Source organism: Camarhynchus parvulus, chromosome 1 (assembly GCF_901933205.1).
Source record: "Camarhynchus parvulus chromosome 1, STF_HiC, whole genome shotgun sequence".
NCBI classification, from domain to species: Eukaryota; Metazoa; Chordata; class Aves; order Passeriformes; family Thraupidae; genus Camarhynchus; species Camarhynchus parvulus.
This window is the reverse complement of record NC_044571.1, coordinates 96488653-96510109: the sequence shown is the minus strand read 5'-3', so window position 1 is coordinate 96510109 and position 21457 is coordinate 96488653. Positions and strand designations below refer to the sequence as shown.

General features: G+C 38.6%; 1 protein-coding gene across 5 annotated transcripts in view; it reads right to left on the bottom strand.

Moving 5' to 3' along the window:
- Window positions 1–1805: 1805 nt before the first annotated feature.
- LOC115900870 overlaps window positions 1806–21457 on the bottom strand; it is a 34149-nt gene continuing 14497 nt past the window's right edge. Inside the window, exons 10-22 of one of the 5 annotated variants that reach the window (XM_030943053.1) lie at window positions 21305–21360; window positions 20574–20601; window positions 18303–18349; window positions 17686–17725; window positions 14113–14168; window positions 13499–13538; window positions 11115–11173; window positions 9858–9956; window positions 9047–9107; window positions 6581–8148; window positions 6020–6083; window positions 5764–5851; window positions 1806–3685 (exon numbers count right to left, since the gene is read on the bottom strand). In XM_030943053.1, coding sequence (XP_030798913.1) covers window positions 3640–3685; window positions 5764–5851; window positions 6020–6083; window positions 6581–8148; window positions 9047–9107; window positions 9858–9956; window positions 11115–11173; window positions 13499–13538; window positions 14113–14168; window positions 17686–17725; window positions 18303–18349; window positions 20574–20601; window positions 21305–21360 — 2252 coding nt within the window. In that variant the 3' untranslated portion in view covers window positions 1806–3639. The other 4 variants (XM_030943073.1, XM_030943045.1, XM_030943037.1 and 1 more) reach the window with 4 other exon arrangements.

Below are 21457 nucleotides of genomic sequence, written 5' to 3'. Positions count from 1 at the left end.
AAACTCTTTAAATGGTAAGTTTTATAGAGTGGGTATCTGTTTTATATTGTATTTTATATTCTGGGAGTCATTAAGTTGTTGCAGCAGGAAACAATAACGCAAGTTGGTGTCATGTGTCTGCCTCTAGGTGTCAGACACTTCTGCCTTCTCAAAAAACCAGGATATTGGAGCCTTTAAAATCCACAGATCAGTGCCCAGGAGCTTAAAACTCAGAAGTGCACAGAGCCCTAAAACTGTGTCAGGTCCTGAGAGGTAAACCTGGAAACAAAGGGCCCAGAGTACAGAGAGCCAACACCTTCTAACAGTAGAAATGGATGGACACATCAAGGGATGAGATAAATTTATGAAAAAACAAAACAAAACAGAAAAAAATGAACAAACAAACAAAAAACCCCAACAAAAACAAGCAATGGTTAAATTAAATCTGGTAACTAATTTAATGGAAATGAGGTACCCGTTTCTCTCATTGAGTGTACATGTAACATAGGGCTCACTTCATGGTATTTAACTACATTTAGTTTCCTTTCTATTCTCGGTCTTCGTTGTTTAGCCCAGCTATATGTTTACGCTAATTTTCATCAGCTGCTTTCCCTTGCAACATAGTGTGTTCAAAGAGCAGTTTTGTAAATATTCTCCATATATATCTACACACACTTCCTTTCCACATTTAGTCACTGCAGCCAATAAATTATTGATTGTGGCTCTCAGGATGATCTTTAACAGCCTATCAACTATTTCCAAGGCATTTGTAATGCTGCCACATTCAAATTTAGCTTTATTCTTTCGGCTCTTTACCTTTCATCTGCTTAAATAAGCAATCAAACAACCTAATTTTATTTTAAACAAGTTTTGGGGTAGTTTTCAAATGACTACTGAATCCTTACATAAAAAAGCATGTTCAATATTGTTCCATCTTCAAGACATTAGAGAAAGACCTACATAAACTATCATATTGTCCTAGGCTTTCTATATGATGCTTTTATCCCCAATCGTCTTGTTCTGTTTATGTTGAATAATAAGTCTTGCACCTTTAAGACTTGTTGCAGAGAGTGAAGGGGGGAGAGAAGAAGCACAGTTTGTTTTCAGACACTGCACTCAGTCCTCCACATTCCTGCTCCTGGACTGTGTTTTCTGCAGATGGACAGACAGTGGGACAGAGCTCTCCTTTGCTTTTAGTTAGTTTAGCTAGCTGAAGCAAAGAAATTCGCTGGACTGTGGGGGCTTTTTTCCCTTTTCTTTGGACCTGTTTAAACCTGCTCTGCACTGGACACCCAGGGGAGCACCAGCAGCTGTACCCGTGGCCCCCAGGCTGGGCGTGGCCCGTGACACTTCCAGCACCGGAGGGACTGATAAGAGCCTGAGTGAGCTGAACTGCAACCCGGGGAGGGGACTTTCTGAGCTTGTCATCTCTTTTGGAGCAACAAGGGGTTTTATTGATTAATATTGTTTAGGTTTTATTGTTTAATAAAAGGTTTTTTCCACTTCTCTCCAAGGAGGTATTTTCTCCCGGACTGGTTGGGGGGAGGGGCCGATTGAATCTGCTTTCCTAGAGGAGACCCTTTGGGGGTTCTCTCCAAAATTTGCCCTGAACCAGTTAAAATCTTTACATATAGAGCAAGTTACAACTAATTACAACATAAGAAGAGGGGCTAGGTTCTAGGTTTACACTGTCTCACTAACCCTATCTGTTTTTCCACTGTTCCTTAAAAAAGTTTTTATAGCAAAGAGAAGCAGCGTAAAGCTTTTGTTTATGAACAGTAAGCTTAGCATTCAAGTACCAGTTCAATGGAACAGTGAAGAATGAGTAAACAAGAGGAAATATGGTGGAAAAAGCAATACTGTTTGGAAGGTTAGAAGAATGGAACTCAAAACACAAGCAATCAGGTAGCACCATTGACATCTTTATAAGTTGAGGCAGATGCATTCCAGCAGTAATTATAGGATTTGATAAATCACTGCAGATGTACCTGGTCTAGCAGTTAGTATCGTTAGGAGAAACAACAGACTTTTGCTTGTATCACACTTCTAGGAGTCTGCTGGCTCACATGGTGTATGAGGATCAACTCTAAAACTAGCATCCAAAACATGGCATTGGTATGATCTTCCAACACTAAAAAGGTTTTCCAAGAATGACCTCTTTAAATTATTTCAAAGTAATCTTCACAATTTTGCTATACTGAATAAACCAACTTACCTTCCCTTACCTGTCTGAGCTGCATTGAAGTTGCTGTTTAGCAGCCATACCTAGATTCAGAACAGGTCCAAACCACAACTCCAGTTGACTTCTAAATTATTTTAGAATGGAAAACAGTAAATTATGCAATCTCTCAATACTAGTGTACCAAGAAATACTGGGAAATAATTACCTCAACAAATCCAAGAGGAAGATAGCTCATAAAATATATTCCCTACAGCGCATCCACGTCTGGAAAAGGAAGAAAAAAGAGCCCCAAGAGCATTTCTAGAAGACAGTACTTTGCTACCGTCATGGAAAGACATGCAATATCCAAATTATGAAGGATGGAATGTGTGGGCAGAAGTTCGTATTGCAGAGAAAACTTCACTAGAGATGGCTTCTTGTCCTAAGAACAGTAAGATAACAAAATTCTGGTTCTAAGAGCTAAAATAAAACCCTCCTGTGTGTCTGCAAATAAAGTAAAGCCAAAGAAAACCAATTTCTTCCTTTTCTGAAGCTCAGAAAGCTAACAAGGGGCAGTGCTGATAAAACAGCAAGTACCTCATCTGACACCACTAACACAATCCCCTTGCCAAGGACACAGCAGTGAAAGCCTGCGGGACCCTCACACCTCATTCTCACGGATTTCCTTGTGCAGATATACAAACTCCTTCTGAGAATTCACATGGGTGAAATAAAATGTTGAAGGCAGGTATTTGTTCAGAACAGTTTTTTATTTAGAACATATACTGTGTCATGTACAATTTTGTCAAAACACAGAATGCAATTATCAAACCTATTAAACAGTATAAAATTTTATTGAACAACCAACTCTGGAAAATTTTAACATAAACATTGCATAGCAGACTCAAGTCGTAGTATATAGCAATGATTTTTGGGTCTGTACTGATGCATTCAAAAAGCAGGAATAGGCAGCAATTTAGGTAAGTAAGCTTATTCCTTATTATTAACACAGTAAGAATCAAAGCTTATTATATCAACTTTGGTGATCTACTTAGAAAATGTTAACATTAACATAGCACATAGCAGTGAATTTGGATCTGTACTGAGACACTCAAAAAACATGAATAACCAGCAATTCAGGTAAATCAGCTTGTTCCTTATTATTAATACAGTAAGAATCAAAGCTTATCAGCAAATAAAAAGAATACAGATCGCACTCTGTTATTACAAATACTGTCAAATATAAAAATCCAACTTAGCCGTAAATTGAGTAAGAAGTGCCCTGTTAAAAGGGACAAACCCTTTCCCCCAAAGATTTGAACTACAATGAAGTATAAATCAGAACTATTTGTATATTGCTTACATATAATTATACAACCTTAATTCTTGGAAGAAGAAACAACACTGAATAAAACCCAACCTATATAAAACTTTTTTAACTGTAACAGTGCATTAATGCTTCTCGGTGAGCTCTAACCAGAGAGTCATCCAAGGGATTCCTACAATTGGTCTTTCCCATCAGTGTAGCTTAGTTTTCTGTATACTCTAAGGAAAAAAAAACCCAAAACCTTTGTTTAGATGATGGAGTAAATTACACAAAAATACTGTATATTTGCTGAAACTCCAGTGAACCGGATGAAATTGAAACAAATTGTCAAAGCAAGGTATCTGAACATTTTGACTGTCAACAGCAGCAGGGCTCCTTGTCTGCTTTTCTATGTGCTTTCACATGGAGAGGAAGCTTTTCATGCTATGTCATTTGAATCCCTCAGTAGTGCTACTAGGTCAATCTAAGTTATGTGTATCTATTAAACTTTGAGATGCAATCTTGGAATGTATTCAGAACTAGATAAAAGGTAAAGATACAAGTGAGAACACCTTGCATATTACTTAAGAAATTGCATAGATTTTTCTCTCCTATTTTGAACTAACTTCGTTTACATCTGACAATTAAGTATAGCAGTAAAGCTGTAGGACAGCGTTCACACCGAGCTGTTATGAACATTAGTTATGAACATTTATGTTATGTTATTAGTTATGAACATTTCCTTTTCAGAAATCTCTTTCATAATCATCTTCTAGATAAAGGCAATCTGGTTCCAGATAGAAAAACATTATTCCTTTTCTTTTCACAACCATTCATTAGAAAATAGAGCATTTTTCCACATGGCTTAGGCATTGAACATCTGAGGGATCTGAAGCCATTAAAAAGCTTCACTGCTGGGAACCATAGAAAGCTAAAAATATCACACCACAGGCCTCAGGAAGCTTTCCAGCTGACAGTCTGTTTTGGCTACAAATCAGCAAACATGTCTTTGTGTAATTAAAGAAGAAATAGATTTTATTCCAGATGATTTGGAAGAAAACTCTGAAATCTTGATTTCTCTACTTATAGGCATTAAACAAAGAAAACCCATTTCCTTTAAAACAATAACTAATCTAACAGGAATGCCTGTTTCGTATGGGGAGACAGGATAACGCAGTGACAAAGGGAATCAAAGAACTGAGAAGAACTTTGCTCAGTTAAGTGGGCATACTCAACATCACAGAAACATCCTTGCATACTCATCAGCTTGTCTCCAATCTTTCATTATATACGAAATAATCAAAATATAATCTTTATCAATATTGTATGTATTTGTAAGCCTCTAAATTTCAATTCCATCTTTGCTTAAACTGAAACTTGATTTCTTTACATCATGAAACTTCTTTTCTAGTTAAATTCTCCACACAAGTAGTTTAAAAAATGCTTTCAGCCTTCCTTTGACCTTCCAATTCAAACATTGTCAGTTAATGCTGATACCAGCCATATGATGATCTCAAGCATAGTGAAAATATTTCTTGACTGAGCTTGGGAAGCCAGCATAATGTCTGGTGACAAATTACACTTATGGCAAAAAAGCATGTAAAATGTTTTGGTAAATAAAATCAGGAATTTTTTAGAGAGCTTTTAATGATTTAAAAATCCTTAGAATATTAAATGTTTGTAATTAAAAACTGAAGAGGTCTGAAGCTTGATAATCCTTTAAAAGTTACTTATTTTCTATGAAAACCAGACATTTTAGGCCAGTATTCAGGGAACTGGAAAGAGTGTCCTGCTTCCAGAAATCTAAGTACACTGCCAGTAGTGATAATAGCAGGAGGAGAGGATCTCTGATATGTTCCAAATAGAGCCATCGCTTGTTCACACAAAGCCAAAATGCAGCTAATGATGCCCATCTGCACAGAGGCCAGCTTTTGCAAGTTCTTTTAAACAACAATATGCTGCACTCCTCTCTGAGAGGACTCGTCAGCTTAAACACAGAGCCACAATCAAAACAATTCCACAGCATATCTAAAATAATAAATGCCTCTATAATGAACACCAGATAGGAATTACAGTAGATATTCAGTCAGGTCATCCTACTGTCTTGTGCTCAGCAGCTCTCCTTGCTGGAGTCTGGCTAGTTTTGACCACAGACACTTGCCTCTCAGTGTTCAAGTCTGCAGCTGTGATTAACTTGGGCTCTATCACACTCATTTTCATTCTACAAAAGAATGCATGTCACCTCCATATCTTTAATGCAGGCGTAGAGGAGTAAGAATTAATTTTGAAATCTCTTTTAAAAAGAGGCTATTATTACCTTGGGTGATGCTTGCTCACATTTCTGAGAGAGCTGCAATTCTCCATTGCCCCAGGCCAACGAGAGTGTGCACCTGCAGTCCCAGATTCTGGTGATTAGAAACAGTGGATGAAAAGGGCAGGAACAATGCTGAGTAGCATGAACATTACAGAATGTTGTTTAAGTATTAGCCTATTTAAACACTGGAAGTACTTCAATGGGCAAATTTCCTTAAGAAAATACTCTTGCATGAATTAATAAAGTGTCTGAAACTAACCTTGCAGGGAAGTGCCAGAGATACCAATAAAACTTTGTTGTGAAGAATCATGAGATCCAGAGCCCTGAAAATAAAGCAGCAACATATAACATTCATTAAAAGATATTTCCAGGTTCACAGTAATTTCTTCTGAGGCAGGCTGTGAAATAGTATAAGTGACTGATTTAAATCAAAAAGTTTAATGATTCCTGTGAAACCCTATAAAGATTAATTTGTTTTACCTTGTCCATCTATATAATTAATGTCATTATTTCAAAAGGACAACACCATAACTGAGTCAATATTTGAGACCATTTTTTCCAGTGACATTGTCTATTAAAATGGAGTAAAAACTTTCATTTAGAACCATTTCAAATTTGTTAAATATAGAGAGCTTCACCACATGGATCCAGGAGACCTGACATCCCCAAGCCCCCAGAGCTGTAAAACATCCCTACTGACTAAAAAGCACTGTAAGTATGCTATCCTTAGTTAAAACAGCTTGTAGCTCTAATCCATTCTTAAGCCCTTCTCCAAATATCTATAGGTGCACAGATTTTTTCCCCCAAGCTCCTTAAATACCTGACAATGACAGTTGCGATCAACAAAAAAGCTGGGCTTGCTACAGTTGTACGTGCTCAAAAAATCCATGTCACCTGTCTGAAGATTACCCTCTTTACTGTGGGAAATCTCCTGACATTTGCTTGAAGAAAAACAATATTCCGGTATAAATTTCAGTCGCTTTACTGGTGAACAAAGAGGATGGTTTTGAAAATTTCCTGCTCTTTTAGCACTAGAAATTGCAGAATAAGTTCTGACAGGAGAATTAACAAGAGCATTTACAGTTTCAGGCATCTGTATTTCTTCATATTTCCTGAAATTTGAAGCTCTCTGAAGCCCAGGAGATTTTGGAACAGACTTCCCACACAGTTTCTCGAATTCTATATCACACTGTTTAAGGGACCTCTCAGAATCACTTAGATTACTCTTCACTAATGTTCCTTTCTCTTCATGGTCCTGCGAGTTTAAAAGAGGTCTTGTCAATGTCAAAGGCTTAAAGTATTCTCCAGAAATCACTCTGTAGTAAAGTTCATCAAATGCAGCATCTATTTCTTCGTCCCTCTTTGAAGAACTCTGCTTCCAGGAGGAAAATGACTCTTTGTGCTGGAAAGAAGTTATTTTTTGAGGATATATGAACATAGCATTTGATGATCTTGCAGGAGAACAATTTGTGGTAGGTATAGAATTGTTTCTATTGCCATGGGAACTGCAAGCAGATGAACACAACTCTGAGGTACCAACACAGAAGTCCATCTTCTGAGTCTTACTCTCTTTTACAAGATTAAACGCTCTTGAATCTGAACTGGCAGTAGATGTTATAAAACTGGGTTCTGAGAAACGTTTGTAACGAAATTTTTCACCTTCTGTGTATTCTGAATTCTTTGGTGAGGCAATAGTCTGTAATTTATCTTCAACTAGAAATGTCTCTCCCATTCTATCCATAACATCAGGAAAAGCAGTGTGTTTGCAGACTTCTTGACTTTTTCCAGATGCCAAATGTTGTTCTAAACTTGAGTCAGAGTAGTGCATTTTGATTTCATTTGTATCAGCACAAGCATAAGGCACCAGACCAGATGAATTACTAACGGGACAACTGTCATAACAGAATTCTCTGCTCTCATTTCCAAAAGTTGGCTTTTGGTTGTCTTCACTTCTACAGCTACACATGCTGTGGAATGCTTTCTTTGGTTTACATTTACAGGGCCCGAACTCCCTCATTTTGTCTACAGTGACACTGAGCTTTGGTCTTCTAGAATGCCGTCTCTTGGACTTTAAGTGTCCAAACATGTACTTCAATACTTTTCTCTGAGAATGCTTTCTCATAAGCTTTGTAAATATCGCTACCATTGCTGGATACAAGCCTGAAAGAGTTGTACTGCTCAAGGAGCATTCCTCATCTGCAGACTGGTATTCTCCAAGGATACTATCACATGAAGTCATGCTCAGTTCTGGACAAAGTCGATGTCTGGGTGAGGCTACTGTAGTATTTGATGAAATGGGAACAGCAGAATGTTGTAACTGTGGATATTTGGATGAAGAACATTCACTTGAAAACTCTAGCTTCTTTCTGCAAACAGCAGCTTGATTGCCTATTCCAAAAAAAAAAAAACCAAAAACCAAACAAAAAAACAACGAGTCAAAAAAAACAAAAACAAAGACAGAAAAAAGTCCAAACCTATTAAGGCCCTTAGAATAATATATTGTATAACTTAAAAATAACTTCATATGATTCAGATAACCTTACTGATTATTACAAAAAATTAATACACTCCTAACCATATGGACTTCACATATTAAAGAGGAAAGAAATGTTGGAAAAACTGCATTATTCAAATAGCATAATATGCAGATATGCACTGCAGAGGAAGACTTCTTTGCAATTTTATGACTCCTGGTCAGAAGTAACAGCCTTATCCAAAAGGTTTTGTTACTTATTTGCTGTGTTCCTTGAAAGCTTTGTACTTGGCTAGTAAAAGTGCAGCTTTTCTTTTCATATACCATGCTGAAAATATTCCTTTCAGTAGTTGTTAAGCCTAAAATATTTATACTAAAACTCTTAGGCTTGCAATGAGTCTGGAAAGCTTCTGACCAAAGCTCGCTAACAAAGTACCACTCTGACTACCAGTTGCCAGCAGACCCCAAGCCACAGCATTACATTCCTTAAGTTTAAAATAAGCAGAACTAAAACCCACTGCTTACAGTGAGCTAAATGCTGCTGAATTTTTTAACCAAGCATATTGGTTCCTAAGGCTGCATGAGAAAAGCTGGATTTATATAGACAATTTATCTGCTTTCTGTTTTCAAAATACATTTCGCCATAAGACAAATCATGTCTGACTTTCCCTTGAAATCGAGCCTATTGAAATTTTAAGCTGGATAAATAATGCCTTTGTTTACAAGAAATGAAATATTTCTCCTAATGAATTTCAATAAAACCACATTTTAAAACAAATACATTTGACCAACAGACAAAAGACTTAATTCTACCAAGCGGCTCTCGCCCAGGCAAAGTTGAATGACGACTTTTTGACGAACTTGGAGTTGTTATCTGAAAAACACAGAAAGAACAATCTAATGTTCTGAGCTTTTTGCATGTTAAAGATATAATCAAAACTAAAATTGTGACTTCCTTGCCTCTTTGCTGTTCAGGGTCATGTACAGTTATGGTCTTTAAGGGCTCAGCCAAGTTCAGACAAAGTGGGAAACATCTAGTCTAAGGCTTCAGTAGGAAGTTTTAGGAGTTACTAGTTTATTCTTGGAAAAATATTCATATTTTTTCAACTTATACATTACACGTCATGGATTAATGCCTACCCCAAATATAAGAATTTATATATGGATATATATCTACACACACGCACACACTTGAGTAATCTACACATCTCTGGCAGACCCAGCAGAAAAGAGAAGCTGTATCCTGACATGTCACGTCTGACATACCTTGCCTCCCAAATCAAACTAAACCTAATTTTTTTTCTTTGAGCCTCTACAAAGCTCACATTTAGACTTTTAGGAAAATTGACAGCTCAAAGATCAACCTGCACATCAGGGCTCCAAGAACAACATATAAAAGTAAAAAAAAAAAGCGAAAATACATTTATAAAACATTTTCTCCTTTTCCTACATATCATAGCTCTCAAAACGCCAAGATCTTACAATATCTACACAGACATCAAGTAGAAGAACAATGGCAGAACCACAGAGAAGTTGTGTGAGAACGCATTTAACTGCTACCCAGTTAAAGAGCTTTTATTTTATTCTAACTAGCTAATAACTCAGACTAGGAGAAATATCTTACCGTTATCCATTTGGGAATATTTCTCTCATCACCTTGTAATATCACATCCACTGGAACTCTTTTTTTCTTTACGATTTGTCCATCATCTACTTTCAGATTCTTAGAGGAAAACAAAATTATTAAACACATAAAAATTATTGGCACAGGCAACTCCAAACTGATTATTCTGATTTACTGCACACCAGGATTCTTTAGACCAGGATATATGCAACCTGCAGAAACTTATTTTTAATGTACACGTTTAAGATAAAAATTTGCCTCCCCACCTTCCCCCAAAAAAAAAATCCTGCCACAAATCCCAAGAAGGAACTACCTGTGAAGATAAATAAAAAGGGATAATAAACAAGAATATTCAGGGAACAGCACACACTGCCTAAAAGATCCTCTGATAAAAACCAACAAACCAACTAACAACCCACACAAATAAAGAAAAGAAAAAGACACAATAACAGTTACAAAGCTCTGACAAGTAAAGCTGCAAATCTCTACTTGTAATCCCAACATCCCGTGAGAAGTCATATACAAATGAAGGTGTACTTTGCAACGACCCTCAATGTAAAACCTAAGAGAATTTTGTAAGAAAAGGCAATTCATCAGTCAAACTGGCACTTTCTGAGTCAGACTGTATTAGCTGTTGTCAGAGAGTGGACACCAGCACAGTGCTAGACAAGTAAGGAAAGTAAATCCCATTTTTGGCAACGCTATTGGAGCAAGCAGAACACAGGATTAAAATGGCTGCACACACAAAGGGCGTGTTGTATTTCTCCTCAACACTGTAAATAGTCTGGCTAGTCCTGACCATAGGCTGGTTTGGGAAGCAACAGCAGAAGATTCCAGCCTGCTTTTGTTATGGCACCCATTATTGCTCATTTACCATTTGCTTCAAATCACGTTATGTATTTATGCTAGACTCTCAGGTGAACAACCATTCTTTTTCAATAAGCGTTTTCACCTTATGATCCATCTGCTTTCTCTTTTTTCTTACCTATAAAAGCCTTTCTCAGGGCCACCTGTTGATGCAGTACATTGTAGGGCTTTCTCTGGCCCACTGGTATTAGCAAGACAATAACATCACTTGTCATTGGTCTCTGTGACGCTATTTATTGAAACCCTCACTTGCCAGAAATGTGCATTAAGATGCAGACGATATCAAGTCTTCCGCTGACTGCATCAGCTCATCAGGCAGGTGTAAACTATTCAAACAGTAACTAGCTTCTATTGAATCATTACATTCTATTAGACACCCAAAAGTTTTACCCTGAGACGAATTCCTTCAAATTTTCTTCCGACTGAGGCTACGTCACCGCCTTCTTCACCTGCAATTTGAAGGTAAATATTAAATCAAACATGGCTGAACTCAAAACAGAAATGTTTTTAAACACACACTGTGCAAGTTATTGACTACACTGCATTCATTCTAGAAAACAGTTTTCTACACTATAACTTTTAACTGTATTACATTTCCATTGGAGTTCCAATTGAAAAGCATGGGTTGTGACTCCATAAATGACTTCGCAGAGCAAAGAAGGGTAAAGAAATATAGATTGCCATCAGTTCTTTACGACTTCTATTAAAGATCTCGGAGAGTAAAACATTTTTAAAGCTTTTTCTTTTGTGGCTCTCTAAGATTCATTAATCATTAATGCACAATCCCCGCTACATTCCTAAATATCCCAACAAAGACAGCCAGGACTTTCTCTCACGCTTCCTCTTAGTAGCTTCCTGTTGTCAAGACCACCTCAGGACTCACAAAGTCAGAAATAAGGCAGACTTGAGAATATGAAAAAACAAGACAGAATCTTGTAACTCAGTTTTAGGTATTCTGTGGGTGTTTTTTTTTAATTAAAATGCAACAAAATATTGTTTTCCTCCAGCAGAATTGGGCACAAACCTGTCAGATTGCTTCCTAAATGTTCATCCAGATGAACAGACTGGGCTGCTACAAAAATGGGCGGTTCTTGAGATAAAGGGAACAACTCTTCTGTCACGGAATGCTTGACCCCATCACATCAATTATAAATTATTAACAAATAGCTTGCATCAGAGCATGAGTTGATTTGGACACAAGTGGAAAATTCTTCTAAGTGTGAGTCCTCAAAAATCTAATTTTAGTATATCTTCAATGTGCTGGCAATCATACATTTAAAATCACTGGAACTTCAGTAATCAGCAGTGGGCCGTGGCACAGAATGGAAAAATAAAAGTATTCTCTCCAGGGAATCTGAAAGTGGTCTTAAAGGCCAAAAGGGAAATTCAGTAACACCTTTGCACCTCAAAGGCAGAACAGAGAGGAAGAAAGACAACTTCCACCTTCCTCTCTCAAATATATGACCTTTATTACAGAAAGCTATTTCACAAGAGGTGCATCCTAAACACTATCATTCCCGAAATTATAACTTATCTATGCCTTTCTCCAAATTAATTCAGTCCTCTGTGATAGGATCCTGCTAGATACAAGTAATTGTTAGATATACTCTGCCATGCTACTTCCTGAGAAAGCAAGAAATGGTAATCCTAATAACTTTCCCTATTAAACTCAGACTTGCAGGCCCAGGTGAGAGCTGCTCCACTTGACTTTGACCTGCTGCAAACAAGCTTTGCACACTTTCAACACAAAAATAGTGGATAATACCTGGAAGAAATTCTGCCGTCCCTGAGAAGTGTGTTCTATATGAATACTAAAAATGGAAAACACCTGCCAGCACTAAAATTATAGCTAAAACAGCTAAAGACTGATTTCTTTCCTTAAGTGAGTGTGCCCTATTGGTAAGTTTTTATATATCAAAATGCCACCAAAATCCAAGAAAAAACTGACCCTGAAAACATCCAACCAAAACTACCAACAGCCACAACATCACACGTACCAAACACCACAGGGCATTTAATTTTTCATGTGAGGAATCCAATCCCTTATCCCTATGAATCTAATTTCTACATCTTACACGATTTGGAGATAGCTGGAACTCACACAGCTTTCTACAAATCCTCACCAGGCTCTCCGCAGACCATTCGTAAGAGGAGGAGGAGAAGCGCATAATCATTTTATTGGATGCTGCTATGAAAATACCAGACTCTGAAGCACTTCACTCATTTATCCCACAAGTGCAAAAGGCAAAGGAACTTACAGAAGCCAAGCTACAGGTGCCTCTGAAATATTTCTCCTAGCTTTCATTGAGCAGGTCGAGAAAAATGGCATTCTTTCTAAATTGGCAGAAATCATTTTATCATTCAAAAGCTTATTTGAAGCTATCCTCTCAAATGACAGTAGGAAACATTTACCTTAACAGGGATGAAATTGCAAGCCTTAGAGGAAGCTATGTAAATGAACAAGTTTATTAATTACCGGAATATTTAAACCCCAAGCTAACCATACTCTAGTACAACTTCCCTTTCAGCCATTAACTGCTGGCTACTTCCTAGCCATAGCTGAAACTATGAAAAGCACTACAAGTTTTCATTTGCTCCAGAATCAAACTGTTGAATAATACCACTGATAAATATTAAAAACAAGTCAAAGGCAGTTCCCACTGATCAACGCAATCAAATAAGTATTTGGAAATACAAGGTCAAAACCTCACTATCTTCAGTTTTCTCAACAAAGTTAAATAAAGGTTAGATAAGCAGTAAATGAAAAAACCCACCTGTATCAGATGTATCTGCACCAGAGTTCTCAGAAGATTCCTTAAAAGCACATGAAAGGAATTTTAATAATGGTAGCTTAACCTATATTAATTACCCCATAGAATGATCTGGGCTAATTTTTAACACCTGGGCCCACATAAGAGGCTAAGACAGAGAATTTCCCTCACAGTCTTTTATGGATTTGCCTGGGAAACTTGGGTGGCAAGGCTTAGTAGACTGTGCAGAAGGCATTAGCAGGAGTGGAAAGGGAACCCGAAATACAGCCTCTTTAGGGTCTCCATTAAATCCACTCATGTTGCCTCAGACTGAATTTCATTCCCCACGCCCTCACTCTGTGGGGCTCAGAACAGCTTCTGTGTTACTGCCAAGGCACACCATACAGACCATGGGCTTACCTGACACACTGACTGGTGAGACTGCAAAGATTCTTTAATTAATCTGGCAATATTTCACAAGAGAAAAAAACCAGAAACTAAAGATGAAACCAGAAAGCCCTGCTGAATCGAAGAGCTGACTAGCTGAACAAAGATAAACACATATCCTATCTATCTATACATCCACAAAGACATATTGCTGCATTTTGGCTGCACGGTAGGACTGTACTATTAAATACCGTAAATCCTTTCTTCCCTTTTTGACCATTCTTCTTTGAAACTGGTCCTTTTGGTCCTAGAAAACACCAAAACGTAATAATATTACCACTTATCATAATATCATCTATACTGAGTTCATCAGTCTAACGAACATTTAGGAACAACATACTCCAGAGCAACAAAGCGTTAGCAAATCTGAACTGTCTACCACCACATGTGCTGAAATAAAACTTTAAAGGAAAACAAACCAGGAGAATATGGCAATTCAAGTTGAGAAGTCAGGCAAGACAAAAAAGATCATCACATGCTGAGTCTAACAAGACTGAGCCAAAATCCACAGAGCATTACAGCCCCATATTCTACCAAGAGGAGAAAAGAGGCAAAAGATTTTAGGTTCTAGATTTGAGTTGATGAATGCAGACTCCATGGTATCTGAGGTCAGTTAAAGCCATAATTAAGGCTCTACTGGACTGAGATCCATACTCCTTCCATTTTGAACAGACATCACTAGCCCAAAAGCATAACCAATCCTTTACCCATGCAAAGCTGTCTACTACAGTACTCCATGAATGCTTCCTCCCTCTCCCATGGGATAATGTACATGAAATGCAAGCCTGCCAGTCTGTGAAAACCTTTGGTGCACAACTGGTACTTCCCCGATCTCTCCAGTAAGTTATAAAAACTGACACGGCAATTCATGAATGTGGTAGTTTTGACAGGGCTTCATATTAGGTGAAGAGGGAGAAGGCCAGGCACAGAAGTGATTTCCTGGGAAGAGCTGCTGAAACCTTCTCCTGTGCCTGGCAAAACTAATCGCTGGCTGGCTCTGAGAAGAGGCATGCTGCTAAGCCAATTAGAGAAGCTGGTAATGCCTCTAGGACAAGGTACTTAAGAAGCAGAAAAACTGCGAGAAGCTCTCTATCTCTGTGGTCCCCGAGGAGTGGAGCCGCTCCCTGTCCTGGCGGAGCCTGCAGGGCCGTGCTGCGGGCCCGTCCGGCACGGCGAGGAACCACGCGGCCGACACCAGCGCCGGCAGCGGCCACGTGGCCGGGAACGCGCGGCTGGAATTGGCGACCGGCGCCGCTGCTGTCTTGGCAGGGCTCGCAATGAACTCGGTTCCCTTGGCCGCTTCTAGGCAGCCGTGCTGCAGACAGAGGGGCCAGGGCGGCGGCGCCTTTTCCTTTCCGGCGCCCACGTGAAGAAAAGGCGCGAAATGGAGCCAGAGGGGACCTCGCCTTCACAAGGAGCAACTCTCTCGCACAGACCCCAGACGGGATCCACCTTTCAACATTGCAGAACTCTGCAAAATCTCCTCAACTGATAGGACTTGAGAACAGATGGACCTACAAACACCAACTCTCTCCCAAATCTAAAAAAAGGGAATGGTGAAGACACGTGGAAAACACAACAGTGACACTAAAGCCGGTGCAAAGGAGGGATGGGGAGGAAGAGGAGCCCCAGGCCTCAGAGCTGAAATTCTTCTACAAGCTGTGGTGAAGATTACAATACTACAAATTATTTCCCTGTAATTTATGTAGTACCTAGAAGGATGGAGAATGCACCTGAATCCCATGAAAAAAAAGCGCTCAAGCTAAAACGTGGACGTGTTGAGAAGCTGTGATCTGTGAGAGGCTTGAGCAGAGAGGGAGAGAGGGAGAAGCCTTGCTTTCAGAGACAGAGGAAGAGGACACTCGCTTTTATACTACAACAGCTCATCCTTAAAAATTGCAGCCCATGAAACTAATGGCCCAGGGGGAAAAGGCAGTTGTGAGAAGACTACTCTGCCCGTTGACACACGTCAAAGCAGGTTTCAGGCAGGACTGCAACCTGTAAAAATTAAAACCACGTTAAAAAGTTCACAGAAAACTCCTGCCCATAGAAAGGACCCCATGGCATAGCAAAAGAGACTCCTCTCCCTAAGTGAACTGAAACAACAGCTTTACAAGCAACACACTCACCAAAACCCCCATGCTTTTGTCTTCCTATGCTCTCAGTGAGAAATACAAAAAGGCAAGGGATGGGAGGCGAAGGAAGGGAAAACTATTCTAAAGGTTTTAGTTCTCATTATCATCTTTTTGATTCCGTAAATAAATTTTCCTTCATACCTTTTAAAGTGCTTTTCTCCCATTCCTTATCTCACACCATGACCTTTTTCATTCTTCTTTCCTCCTCCTCTGCTCAACTACAGCAGAGCAGAAGGAATGATTTTTTGTAGATGCACTGGCTTTTAGCCAGCACCAAGCCATGACGTATCATAATCCTCATTTCAATGATAATGAAACCTGCCAGAAACATTTAATTTCCCAAAAAAGCCACCAAGATACGAAGTTACAAGTCCCACTCAAACCCATCTTTATATAGAATCTATTTTGAAACAATAGCTTTTTTTCCCCTCAAGACGCTTTCCATGAGCATTATTGCCCTATAATGCATCAACCATTACAATGAAAAACTGGATAAATATTGTCATGGGCCCACAGGGTTTGGATTCATGCTAGCCACATAGGAACATTCAATGAAAGTAAATTGTCTACCTACTCCGCCCTGGTGCTTGGCATAGCAGTAATTCATCAGAGCAGTATTCAGAATACTAAGTGGAGATGAAAATACACAATCCATTCATGCCAACCAATGCCTTTGCTTCCTCTAAGTTTTCTCCATTTTGATTCTTCTTCTAACATGTCACCCAAAGAGTACCCATTTTTTATCCTGAACCTTGCTAATCACCATTATCTTGTCTAAAATGGGATATGCAATAGACTTAAAAGCGCACACAGGAATAAACTTTTGTTATTATACTGAAGTCTACATATGAAATGTGATACCTTTGTGAACCTTAGTAAAATTCAGTATCCGTCGCACTTAAATATTCTGCAGCTGCCAACACTTGCGTGCCTTACTAAGCCTACACATACAGTATGTAAACATTGGAGCGTTAAGGAGTTCTTACTGTCAGGTGTATCATAAGAGGAGGAGGAGAAGCGCATAATCATTTTATTGGATGCTGCTATGAAAATACCAGACTCTGAAGCACTTCACTCATTTATCCCACAAGTGCAAAAGGCAAAGGAACTTACAGAAGCCAAGCTACAGGTGCCTCTGAAATATTTCTCCTAGCTTTCATTGAGCAGGTCGAGAAAAATGGCATTCTTTCTAAATTGGCAGAAATTATTTTATCATTCAAAAGCTTATTTGAAGCTATCCTCTCAAATGACAGTAGGAAACATTTCCCTCAACAGGGAAGTAATTGCCAGCCTTAGAGGCAGCTATGTAGATGAACAAGCTTATTTAATACCACACTACTTAAAACTCAAGCTAACCATACTCTAGTACAACTTCCCTTTCAGCCATTAACTGCTGGCTACTGCCCAGCCATAGCTGAATCTATGAAAAGCACTACAAGTTTTCATTTGCTCCAGAATCAAACTGTTGAATAATACCACTGATAAATATTAAAAACAAGTCAAAGGCAGTTCCCACTGATTAACGCAATCAAATAAGTACTTGGGAATACAAGGTCAAAACCTCACTATCTTCAATTTTCTCAACAAAGTTATATAAAGGTTAGATAAGCAGTAAATGAAAAAACCCACCTGTATCAGATGTATCTGTACCAGAGTTCTCAGAAGATTCCTTAAAAGCACATGAAAGGAATTTTAATAACTGGTAGCTTAAGCTATATTAATTAGCCCATAGAATGTTCTGCTTTCACTACTTCCTCAGTTTTTGGGGGGTGGTGGTAGCGAAACAAACGCAGTTGTATTCCACAAATCCTGACCAAATCACACCATCTTTGTTAACAAGTCTATACACAAACTTACTTTGAGTCAAAAGAAGCTATTCTAGACAACACAGATTTTACAAATAGTAATTTATAAAGTTAGACCCACATATTGCCTAACTAAAAAGGCACTTGATGGTGAAGAGCCCATATCCAACTGCTCTCTCTCCTCCTTCAAGAAAACCCTAATAATACAGCTGAAAACCAGTACAGATATCATGGCACAGGACCAAGTGCTCCTAAATGATTTCTTAGCTTTTGACTCCACAAATACCTTTTCCCAAAGAGGACAACATAAGACGGCTGGGGTTGGAAGGGACCTTAAAAATCATCTAGAACCAAGCCCTCTGTGATGGCCAGACTGCTCAAAGCCTCACCCAGCCTGGCCTGGAACGCTCCATCCAAACAGATGCAACGTAGCACCCATACCTGGTGTACTGCTGAGTTCCCATCTTCAAAATCACGGCTCTGCTTCTCTGATATTTCATAGCATGAATGGGAGAGGGAAAAAAAAGTTCAATTACTTTCATAGTATTTAGCCTCCCTTGCTAGCTTTGTTTTCAATTTCTTTTATTTTTCCCTCTATTTACATCCTACCACCAGTGGCTCTAGTAATTGGTTTCTCATTTCTGACTCCCTCTGGCCAATCACACTATAATGAAACACAAACCAAAGTACTCCAGCACACTTTTTATCACTGTTGAACAGTGCAGAAATTTTTTTTTTGTGTGTGCTTCATGCTCAAGGCACTTGTGCATATCTTCTAGCATGGTGTGTGCTGATTTTACAGCACAGTGCAACATCCTTGCTTGGCTCAAGCAGCTTTCAAAATTGTCTCTTCAGCATTGGATTATTCCAAAGTAAGTCTATTACTTTGAACTTCTTTGCATGAAATTGAAGAAATTTCAGTTCTAGCCCTAATTTGTCAGACACCTTTCTCAGTGGTCAACCCTACCTGCTATCACCTTAGAGTTAATTAAGGGTATTCCCTCTTCTGTTATTTACTTAAATAAAGTATACAACCAATAAAATGCGCAGGACAAGTCCTGTAGAAAAACCGCCATGCTTCCCTCAAGTTTGGACACAGACCACTGATAATTATTCAAAGCACCATTTTCCAACCGGTGCCTATAAAACAATTCTCTCATAAAATTCAACAAGCATATAACTAGAAGGCTCTGGCTTAAGGTTGTAGCCTTCTCTGGAAATTAGTCCTCATGATTTTGCAAAACACTACTGTAATACTTTCTTAACAACATATTCTTTTAGAAGCCAAAGTGTGCCTCTTCCAAACATATCTGGAATGGGAACAGAGGGCATTAGGAAAACAAAGTAGTGTCCAGTTGAAATCCATTACTGAGCAAGGTCTATGAGACACCACAAAGCCCATTTTGATCCCAAAAAACTCTCAAGGAAAAATAGCCAATTTATGCCGCTAATATATGACAAAAATATCACTTCTCTGAGAGGTTGAAATTTCACATACCTGGTCCTCCTTCACTCAGAGCTGCCATTTATGAAAAAAAAAAAGCCCCACTCAAAGGACTGTCACATTTGAATAGGTAAAACTTGATGAGGGTGTTGGACATGCCATCCAAACAGTAAAACTCAAATCTAGCAAAATGCAGAATTGCAAGTTGGAAAAAAACAACACTAGTTATATTCTAAGGGCAGGGGTCCATTGATAGGTATTTGTTTACTGTCTAGATTTAATACCACAAACCTTTATGTATCCGAATAATTAAAACACTTAGGTCTACTTAAGAGTAAGTGAGTAAGTAAACTCCGTACATTAGCATTAGTAATCCATAGTCGGACGTATCTTTTTTGGGCTGAGGGTTTAAGGTGTATGAACTGGTTTGATTTCTGCGTTTTTTTCAGGCTAACAGCAACCAAAACCACACAGTTCAAATGCTTTCATGTGTCTTTGTGTTTCAATTAAATGAAGCCAAGCAAAGAATGGTTTCCTTAAGCTGGAAAAAACCTGCAAGATTCTAGTTTTTATGGAATATATAAATCTATGCAGGAAAATACAAATCTATGCAGGCTTACTTTGTTCATAAGAAAGCTGTTCAACCAACTTTAAGACTTAGTCAGAAATTTCTTCCCTAGGATGACTTGAAATAAAGTAATACTTTTCTCAAGTAACATCAGAAGCTGCAAAACCACACATTACCCATTTTTCTGCCTTTCTAGGTCATCTGAAATGGAGTACACTAAACTTAAGATTAGTAAGATCAAGACTTTCTAGCATTTAAGACAACCACGTAAACTCCTTTTTGTAAGAGCTTTGAGGATATTCAGACCATGAAGTAGATTGGCAAAGATTAGCAAAATATTTATTCTAAGTAACTTTAAATACAGTATCTTTGGAAAAAATCTAACTTTCTTTCCATGTTTTATCAGAGACTAGAGCCAAATTTTTTAATGACTTTGCCCCATTAGCCAAATGGAACAAGAGGTATAGGTCAGGACCATCTGAAACTTTTTGTACCAGACCCTTCTTTTCCAGCTCTACATTTAGATTTCTTAGGCTGATTCAAAACCTGTATCTGACCACCGTATGGACCGATTCTTAGGCAGTGCTGTGGAGGAAGACCGGTGCTAGGCAGTGCTTTCTTCTCTTATGGTCCAAATAAACTTTTTAAGGTGAATGTCATAAATCGATTGTAATTGATCTTTTTTTTATAAAAACACTACCTGTGTTCCTTGGCCTTCGACTAATACGCTGCAAGAGGAAAAAAAAGACAGAATAATCAAAGAAGAGCAAAATCATATTAACCATTGTCTTAATTCACTTTGGTGTAGTCCACAACTACAAATCCATTCCATTTTCTCAGGTTTTCCCTGACCTAACCAGAAAAGCCACAAGTATCTAGTAAAACTTACCTGATCATTCACTTTTTCCCTTCCTGTTGCTGCTAAAGTCACTGCAAGAACATACCTGGACCCACATAAGAGGCTAAGACAGAGAATTTCCCTCACAGTCTTTTATGGATTTGCTTGGGAAACTTGGGTGGCAAGGCTTAGTAGACTGTGCACGAGGCATTAGCAGGAGTGGAAAGGGAACCCGAAATACAGCCTCTTTTGGGTCTCCATTAAATCCACTCATGTTGCCTCAGACTGAATTTCATTCCCCACGCCCTCACTCTGTGGGGCTCAGAACAGCTTCTGTGTTACTGCCAAGGCACACCATACAGACCATGGGCTTACCTGACACACTGACTGGTGAGACTGCAAAGATTCTTTAATTAATCTGGCAATATTTCACAGGGGAAAAAAACCAGAAACTAAAGATGAAACCAGAAAGCCCTGCTGAATCGAAGAGCTGACTAGCTGAACAAAGATAAACATATACCCTATCTATCTATACATCCACAAAGACATATTGCTGCATTTTGGCTGCACGGTAGGACTGTACTATTAAATACCGTAAATCCTTTCTTCCCTTTTTGACCATTCTTCTTTGAAACTGGTCCTTTTGGTCCTAGAAAACAACAAAACGTAATAATATTACCACTTATCATAATATCATCTATACTGAATATCACTCTGACGAACATTTAGGAACAACATACTACAGA